The sequence below is a fragment of the Molossus molossus genome, unplaced genomic scaffold (genome assembly GCF_014108415.1).
Source record: "Molossus molossus isolate mMolMol1 unplaced genomic scaffold, mMolMol1.p scaffold_m16_p_12, whole genome shotgun sequence".
NCBI classification, from domain to species: domain Eukaryota; kingdom Metazoa; phylum Chordata; class Mammalia; order Chiroptera; family Molossidae; genus Molossus; species Molossus molossus.
Window position 1 is genome coordinate 76,431,579 of NW_023425347.1, and position 10,125 is coordinate 76,441,703.

A 10,125-nucleotide genomic window follows, 5' to 3' on the forward strand; every position below is an offset into this window, starting at 1 on the left:
TCGGGAGGGATAGAGGGAGGAAGAGAGAGAAACATTGATGTGAGAGAGACACATCAAGTGGCCACCACCCACACAACCCCAACTGGGGCCGGGGACGAACTGCAACTGAGTTTCATGCCCTTAGCAGAAACCAAACCCAGGACTCTCTGGTCTGCTGGCTGACACTCTAACTGCTGAGCCAGACTGGCCAGGGCCATATTCCTTTTTTAAATAAATAAAATGAATCAGATTCTTGATTCTTGATTGAGCAGGAAAGTGACATTATAACTAATTGCAAACAAGAGATAAGAGCCCCTCCAAGCACACTGAAATTCCACTGCATTTACCTGTATCGGTGAATAAGCGCATTGAACATCTTCCCATCACTCCAGCAGGAGGAAAAGTTGGTACATTTGATTCCTGTGTAACCAGCTGTCACCTTCTGGGTCCACAGGAGCAACTTCTCCTTGGCTGACATGTCTCCAGACTCTCCACTAATGTAGATGTCAGAGATCTGCCAAAAGATAAGACATGGAGTAACCTCTCTTCTTCATACATTATGGCTTTTAGAAGAAGAGCTGGGCAGGGAAGGCATGGCATGTCAACAGAACATCGCTCTCTCAGATGCCTCCATTAGGTGCAACACTGTGAAAGTAACAGCCTCCCTGGTGGTCAGCATAAGGGACAATTGACAATAGGCTTGTCCAAGTCTCTGAATACTAACTTTACAAACTCAACTCATAATAGGTTAGATTAAACATCAACAAAAACATACTTTAAAATCAGAAAAAATAGGGCCAGGAACTTTGACTAATACTTTATTGAGTATGAAAGAAAGTTGCAGGCTAATAAATCTTACTAAGATGTCTGAAGAAAGACTATGAGAACAAAAGAGTATGGATAGTCTGCATGGAGTCTAGAAAAGGGAAATTAGTAAGTGTGGCCTCTTAGACACTGATGGTGAAAAGGTGGCCTAATCAGCACATTCTCATCCCCTTGATAGGTACATTTCTATAGGATAAATTAGGTTGCCAAACTTTGATTATGCCAGCTTGTAAGATCATCCTGCAAATCATCCTCCACCCACCACTTCTCTGCTCTGACTTCATATTCACCTGAAAACCTTCAGATTATTATGTCTCCCATACAATATCCTAAAGCAACAAAATGCAGAGTGGCCGTTTCAAATACTGTATCACTGGGCAGTTATGATTCTTATTGTAAATTAATTAATTCACATCAATCTATCTCTAACAAGTATTGCAATGTAAGTTAATCCTCTAAAACTCAATCAACTCCAAGTACACCGGGGCAAAAAAGAGCTACAAAATTGCCAAGCTGAGGACCCACCAATGGATAACAGCACCCAAGCCATCATCCTGCAAGTCCAGTGAAAACAGCCCCCTACCTCGAACCAATTCTACTCCAGTTCTCCTTATCATTTCTGGCTGTTTGTGTCAAGGACTAGATACCATTCACCAGCGACCTAGTCCAGTGCTTTCACTGTAGCCACTTCACATACATATTAAGGCAACACACTGTTGGAAACAGGAAATAGACTTGTTAAAGTTAAAAGGGATAGAACTTGAATGAACAAAATGAAATCTGAATATATGTAGTTTTTACTCAAAAAAGAAATTCTAGTTACTTAATTGACACTGTATGTCCGGTACAACCACAGTCAATCTCTCTGATGGCATCACCACTCTGCCAATCACAGTATCTTTGTATATTGCACTACAGTTCAATGAACAGCTTTACTTTGGATTTTCCACAAAGCTGTAATGAGAGAGGGAAGTGTTTTGGTCCCTGCAGGGGGGTGGGGAAGACCTGTTTGGATTAAGGCCCTTCCGAGACTGTGAACTGGGTGAGAAAAATTGGATTATTGTCACAACCAATCTCAGTAATTCATTTTGGCTCTTGTCCCTTTCTTCATTTACTATTCACACGTGATGTACACAGTGCTGTCCTTTGGAATACACAGAAGCTTTTACCTTAATCTCCCAAATGCAGAAACCCAGCTTTAGCATCAGGAAGTTTTCTCCCTCGTCTGGATTTTTAAAAGGAAGTCTTTTGGAGAGGGAGAGCTGCCTCAATACTATTCCAGAGACCATGCATGTCTACCTGAATTCTCTCTCGACCCACACTTATGAAGGCTTGATTAATTCCTTCTCTGAAACATAACTAGAAACTTAATTTGTTTTTAATGATTCAATAAGTATTTACTAAACAACATCTCATCTATGCTTAACGCAATTCCAGGCACCGTGGAGAAAAACAAAAACAAAAACAAAATGTCTAACACCATTTATTTATTCTGCTGTTATTTCTTGAGAAGCCACTATGTTCAAGGAGCTGTGTTTAAGTTCTTGGTATCTCATGATAAAAGCACAACCTTGCCCTGGCCGGTTTGGCTCAGCGGTTAGAGCATCAGTCTGCGGTCTGGAAAGACCTGGGTTTAGTTCACGCTAAGGGCACGTACCTCGGTTGCAGTTTGTCCCTGGCCCTGGTTGGGTGGTGTGGGTGGCGACCACTCGATGTGTCCCTTTCATGTCGATGTTTCTCTCCCTCTCTCTCTCTCCCTCCCACTCTATCTGAACAAAATATTGTAAAATGTCCTCGGGGGAGGATAAAAGAAAAAGCACAACCTTCAGCTCCAAATTCAAACTATTTAGTAGGGGAGACAATATACTATACAGAGAGATCAACACTGGGGCAGAGATAAGCAAGTAACCCAAACTAGCAATGCCAAGGAACTTCTCTGAGACAACATCATTGATGCTGAGTTTTAAGATATGAATAGAAGTTATCCAGGTGAAAAATGGGAAACAAAAAGTGGACATGCTAGGACTTCCAGTCAAGATGGCGGCGTAGGTAAACACGGTTGCATCCTCCCACAACCACATCAAAGTTACAACTAAACTACAGAACAACCATCATTCAAAACCGCCTAAAATCAAGCTGAATGGAAGTCCTACAAATACAGAATTAAAGCAGCAGCCACATCCAGACTGGTAGGAGGGGCGGTGGCGTGAAGGGCTGGTCCCACACCCAAGTGTGGCGGATAAAAATCAGGAGGACACCTCGGCTGGGAAGGTCCTTCCTGAGGACTGAGGGGTCCCCGTCCCACACCAGGTGCCCCGCTCAGGGTTCCAGTGCCAGGAAGAGAAGTCCCCATAACTTCTGGCTGGAAAAAACAGCGGGAACTGAGGCTCAGGGAAGCTGACGCGGCTGGAGCCCCAGCAGCTCCTTAAAGGGCCCGAGAACAAACTTATTGGACTCTCTCCCTCTAAGCTTGGAGGTGAGGCAGCTCGAGGGGTGCCAGAGACACACAGGGAAGAACTGAGCTGTTTGGCACTGGAGCGAGGGCTGGAGAGGCGGCTTTCTCTGGGACAAACCTGCTGTCAGAGGCCTTTGTTCCTTTGGTGAGCCCTTCCCTGGGGCGGCAGACAGAAGCCACATCTGGGACTCCAGCAACCTGTCTCACACTGATAGCCCCACCCTGGTGACTCCCTGAGGCCCCGCCCCACCCAACTTTCAGGCCCACCCAAGCTGTTGCCAGTTGCATAAACATAGGATTGGCCTGTCTTGGATACTGCTTCAGGTTTTTCCTAAATTCTTTCAAACGAGCAGCATGTGGTCTCAGCTAGCCCCATACCCCTTGAAGTAATACACTGAAACAAACACAGGGAGGCAGCCAAAATGAGGAGACAAAGAAACAGGTCCCAAATGAAAGAACAGAACAAAACCCTAGGAAAAGAACTAAGCGAAATGGAGATAAGCAACCTAACAGATGCTGAGTTCAAGATACTGCTTATAAGGATGCTCAATGAACTTAGTGAGAACCTCCGTGAACTTAGTGAGGGCCTCAAGAGCATAAAAAAGAACCAGTCAGAAATCATGGATACACAGTTAGAAATGAAGGAGGCATTAACTGAAATAACGAATAATTTACACAGCTTCAATAATAGAGTACGTAAATCCAAGGACCAAACCATCGATTTGGAATATAAGGAAGCAAAAAATGCCCAATCAGAACAGCAAAAAGAAAAAAGAATCCAGAAAAAGGAGGATAGTGTAAGGAGCCTCTGGGACAACTTTAAGCGTGCCAACATTCGCATCTTGGGGGTGCCAGAAGGAGAAGAGAAAGAACAAGAAATTGAAAACCTGTTTGAAACAATAATGGCAGAAAACTTTCCTAACTTGGTGAAGGAAACAGACATACAAGTCCAGGAAGCACAGAGAGTCCCAAACAAGATGAACCCCAAGAGGCCCACACCAAGACACATCATCATCAAAATGCAAAAGGTTCAAGACAAAGAGAGAATCTTAAAAGCAGCAAGAGAAAAGCAGTTGGTTACCTACAAGGGAGCCCCCATAAGACTGTCAGCTGATTTCTCAAAAGAAACTTTGCAGGCCAGAAGGGAGTGGCAAGAAATATTCAGAGTGATGAAAAGCAAGAACCTACAACCAAGATTACTCTATCCTGCAAAGCTGTCATTTAGAATCGATGGCCATATAAAGACTTTCCCAGACAAGAAGAAGTTAAAGGAGTTCATCACCACCAAACCGTTATTATATGAAATGATAAAGGGTCTTTTTGAAGAAAAGGATAAAATATATGAACAAACAAAATGGCAATGAATACATATCTATCAACAATGGAATCTACAAACAAAATGAACAGGCAGAACAGAAACATTCTCATAGATACAGAGAACATTTTGTTGGTTGCCAGCTGGGAGGGGGGTTGGTGGGATGGGTGAAAAAGGTGAAGGGATTAAGAAGTACAAATTCATTGCTAGACTGACAAATCTCAGAGGGTAAGGGGTTGGGGGGGTGGGAAGAAATAAACCAAAGAACTTCTATGCATAACCAATGGACACAGACAATAGTGTGGGAAAAGATGGGAGGGGGGTGGGAGTGGGGAGGAGGGGGTCAATGGGGGGAAAATGTGGGACATCTGTAATACATTTTACATTCAACAATAAAGATTAAAAAAAAAAAAAAGTGGACATGCTTGCTCTGCAAGAACTGAGTTAAGACATGCCATATCTGGCTAAAATAAGGCAGTCCCCAATTTTGTAACAAATGAACAAAAGATAGGAATAGAGCAAGGGAAGCTTTGTGGTCATCTTGAATATATAAACTTTTAGGAATTTATTTACACATACACTTATTTAAAATTAAGAAGTATATCTAATGTATTAATTTACATTAAATTATTAATTTAACATTTCATAAAACCATGTTATTCAAACTGCATCTTTGACATGTCTTTTACATCAATAAATCTACTTTAAAAAAATTAAGCTATTGTTTGAGTGAATATTCTAGAAAACATCCTCTACATTTCTTTTTAAGATTTCTGAGATGCAACACACTCTTCTGAATCATGCAGTTACTGAAAATTTCACCCTCAGCCACAAGAATCTAGTTGCATAACATTGGATTAGTTTTGTTTTTCATTCATTCTATTGGTGCTTATTTGTGATTTCCATAATGTGACCACTTGCTGTCTGTGTTTTTTAAGTACTGTACTTTTTTAAAAAGTTTCTAATGTGATTATTACTTATATACAATGATATTCAATGTGTCAAATTAGAAGGTTAAATTCCCAAAAATAGTAACTAAAACTTTCTTAGATCTTTGGTCTCTCTTTTTCGTTTAACCAATTATGTCAGTTGATCTCTACACAAATTGAACCAGCAGATGGTGACCCAAATTCATTCATCCTTTTCCATGAAATGATGACTATAATTTCACTGAGAACCCAATAACAAAGACTTTATAAAGTCAAATACAAAGAGAACCCCTTTTCTCTGAAGGCTAATTTCTGGGGAGCAGGGGAGAGTATCTTACCTTATATTTAGTCATCTGTATTAGAGCACATAAAGAGTTAGACATAATTTAAGGCCCCAAAAGATCAATAGTAATACAGTATATAATGATATCCAAAAGAGGATCTCAGGAGAATGAAAACTAGTATGGACTGGAGTAATAAAAGATATTTTTTTTCTCTTTAAAAAATTTTTTTCTTTATTGATTTAAGAGAGGAAGGGAGAGGAAGGGAGAGAGAGAAACATCAGTGAGAGAGAACATCAACTGGCAGGCTCCTACATGCCCTCCACAGGGGATTTGCCCACAACCTTGGCATGTGCCCTGACTGAGAATCAAACCTTTGACCTCTTGGTGCCTGGGTCAATGCTCAACCACTGATCCACACCAGCCGGGCTAAAAAATATTTCTTAAAGAAGTATGATTTAAATTCATACTTGAAGAATATTATAGAATAGACAACGAGAACAAGAAAAAGAATTCCAGGCAGAAAGTGGATGCAAAGATTGAATGTTGAAATAAGTTGAAACAGAAATAGTAGATGATTAAGGGGTTGACCTATTAAAAGAGGAAGGTTCAAATTGGCAAATGATATAGGAGAGAAGATTAGATAGATGATGGAGCGGAGGTGTGGCTGAAATACCAGGCTGAGGAGTTTGGATATTGTATAAGTCTCAGGGAATGAGAGTAGGTGTAATGAACAATCAGATACTTGATTCTCATGTCCTGAAGTTTCTAGCTGACCTCATCCCACAACTGAGAAGACATCAAACTTTTAAAAAACTTTTTCTAAAGAGCAGACAAGGGTACAGTGCAGTTATTCATTACAAATGTCTGGATAGACGGTTCTAATGACAGCTGTGTTTTACTGACATCAGACTTAGATAAGGTCGGGGGTCAGTATTCCAATCAGAATCTTGGAGGTCTCTCTAGGGAATATAACTACAATGGAAATCCTAGGTCACAGAATATGAGTATTTTTCAATTATACTAAATCGTGTCAAACTACTCTCCAAATAACAGTACCAATTTGTACTTCCACCCAAAAGGTATAAAGAGGTTTTCTATTACTTTATATCCTCGCCTACACTAGGTATTTCAGATTTTTTATTTTCTGCCAGTATGATGAGTGTGAAACGTATCTTGTTTTGATTTCTATATCTTTGATTACTAGTGAGAAAGATGCACGTGTATGAGGTATTTGGTTTTCCTTTTTTTTTTTTTTTTTGCCAGTTGCTTATTCCTGGGCTTTCCCTTATTTTTCTACTAGAGCATTTACCTTTGTCTTATTTTATTTGTAATGATTCTTTAAATAATAATATTAACAACACTATTTTACTTGTACTAATTCATGTAATTCTCACAGCAACCCCACAAAGTAGATATTATTCTTATTTTCAATTTACAAATGAGAAAATTATGTCACAGAGAAGTTAAGTAACGTGCCCCAAGTTACAATGCTAGTGAGAAACAGAGTAGAAAGTCAAACTCAGCCATTCTTAACCACATCTTAATACTCGTAACCACTACTCGTAACCACTACACTATACTTCCTACATTCTAGATGTTGATCCTTTTTCGGTATATGCATCATATAATAATTTTACCATTATTTTTCTTAACTTCCCATTTGAAATGGAAATTTTCATATATATACAAAAAGAGACAGAATGAACTCCTATGTACCCATCACCCAGTTTCAACCATTATCATAACTTACCTTGTTTTATCTACATTCCACCCACTTCACCCCTCCTGCATTATTATGAAGCAAATTCCACATACATCATTTCTTCCATGAACATCCTTCATTGTATGTCTCTAAAAGATAAGGACTATCTTTTTTTTTTTTTTTAATCCTCACCCGAGGATATATCTCCATTTTTTTTGTACAGATAGAGTGGGAGGGAGAGAGAGGAAGGGAGAGAGAGAGAGAAACATCGATGTGAAAGGGACACATCGAGTGGCTGCCACCCGCACGACCAACCAGGGCCGGGGACAAACCGCAACCGAAGTACGTGCCCTCAGCGGGAACCGAACTCGGGTCTCTCTGGACCGCAGGCCGACGCTCTAACCGCTGAGCCAAACTGGCCAGGGCGATAAGGACTATCTTAAACATAATCACACCACCATTGTTATACCTAAAGAATAATGATGATTCCTTAGCAATATTTTTAATTCAGTAAATTTTTTTTAACTAAGTTATTTTTATTGGTTGTGATTCAGAAAGAACAATCAGGGGTTCAGCTACCCAATCAGAATTTCAGATGCAAAGTGTTAAAAGTCCATCAAATAATTAAATATCTCAAACACAGATTCTAGAGCAACAGGAAATAACCACTGATACAGAAGAACAGTGGTCACCGCAAAGTAAGAATGAGAATTCTGATTTTGTGACAATTGTCTGGTGATATACAGGCATTTGTCTCCACAAAGTTGGAGAAACCACGTGAGGACTAGTGGTTTCCCATAAACATCATTTCTTTGAGCTCCTCCAAAGGTCTTCACTGCAATTGATTCCCATTTAATTTCTCAAACATGGCTCCAAGTCTATATTCAATTTCTTTTCCAAAGATGAAATCCCACATCTGGGAGGTAAGAGCTTGCCCTGGCTGGTTTTGCTCAGTGGTTAGAGTGTCAGCCTGCGGACCAATGAGTTGTGGATTCGATTCCAGTCAAGGGCATGTACCTCGGTTGCAGTTTGTCCCTGGCCCTGGTTGGGGTCGTGCAGGAGGCAACCAATCGATGTGTCCCTCTCACATTGATGTTTCTCTCTCTCTCTTTCCCACTCTATCTGGGGCTCTGGCAGAGGGAGGTCAGACTGGACTGGAACTCTGTGGGGACAACCTGGATTTGGGGGGCTGTCAGAGTCCTTGCTGAGTTGCAGCCACAAAGGACGGTGGCCAGCCTGCTCCTTCCCAGAGCTGTGGGGAAAAGCAGCAGCCCCTCCCTTGGAGATTAATTCAGTAAATTTTTTGAAAAATAAAAAATCCTTTCTTAAACAAAACTCTAACTGCAATTTTAACTGCTACATTCTTATAATAGTATCATCTAATTAATTTTGTTGTTTTCTTGCAATATAAAACCAATGTTAGTAAAACAACTTTCCCTATCATTAAAAGAGGAGAAATCGGAAAGGGGTACTTGTAAACTGAAAGGATGAGCTTAAAAAATAATATACCAATTGATCTCTTTCTAGCATTACTAGCCCCCAGTGTTAGATCTGACTATCACTGGAGTTGTAGGGACTATAGGATTTGTAGCAAGAACATTGAAATAGAGCCAAATTCTTTATTCAACAGAATCCACTAATAGTGTGGGCAGGAAATTGGCAGTGAGAGCCAAGATAGGGAGGAGGATGGGATTTCAACAATTTTCCTTGTTCCAAACAGCCAGGTACTGTGGCTATTGATGGCAGCTGGGAGTAGGGAGTCCTCCTGAGAGAAGGAATGGGCCGGAGAAGGCCTTGGCCCTGACATCAACGTACAATGCTGTTAACCTGCTCCCATCCAGCTCCATATCCTCATCTACTTGTCACTTTGAAAACCATTTTTGTCAGCTGGCTCCTGCCATCCTGCTTCTGTGTTAACTATTTCTTGATAAGAGGAGAATCAACTGTAGCAGGTAAACAGGAAGCAGAGCATTTATCTTTTATCACCTAAACTCCGCACTCGTAAGAATTAAAAGTTTCCATTTCTCTCTATCCTAAAAAGAAACAAAAACCACTGCAAACTATGTCTTGCCACAGCCTGGTCCCATTCCCATTGATATGCTCTGGACTGATTAACAAGAGAGACTATATGGACTGTGTTATGCCAAGGACAGACAGCACTGTGGAACTTGAATTATTTTCTGAGGAGGGTCACTATTCTAACATATGACTGTCTCCTCTTCAGGAAGGAGTTGGTGTGACTAGACACATTTGCTCTCCTGACCCGTGTCTTCCCAGGGCTCTCGCCCTCAGCAGAGGGAATTCAGGCTCCAGTCAGATGCTCTTGCCTCAAGTCTCCACCCGCATTTCACAGGCCTGCAGTGTCAGAACACACTACCTCTGTCTCCCTGACTGCTGCTGTCCTTATGCCTTGTAAACAGCCTGCCAGTGAGGGAGCTCAATGAGGTTCTCAGGCCCCTTTTACCTTGAGGACCTACATTCTGCAGGGATTTCACATTTATCTTGAGAAAGTACTTCTCTGTCACACAGGATGGTCAGTCTGTGGTCTCCACATCACACAATGGATACAGAGCCTCAGAAACTCTTCAGCAGTCTGAGCTGACCATTACTCAGTTTTTCATCCTGGAATGAGTTTT

General features: G+C 41.0%; 1 protein-coding gene across 4 annotated transcripts in view; it reads right to left on the reverse strand.

Annotated features, from left to right (window-relative positions):
• The window catches only part of MACF1 (microtubule actin crosslinking factor 1), a 233,613-nt gene that overhangs the window by 167,294 nt on the left and 56,194 nt on the right, over positions 1 to 10,125 (reverse strand). For all 4 annotated transcript variants that reach the window (XM_036257347.1, XM_036257345.1, XM_036257348.1 and 1 more), the window contains exon 6: positions 327 to 493. In XM_036257347.1, coding sequence (XP_036113240.1) covers positions 327 to 493 — 167 coding nt within the window. The remainder of the gene's footprint in view (positions 1 to 326; positions 494 to 10,125) is intronic.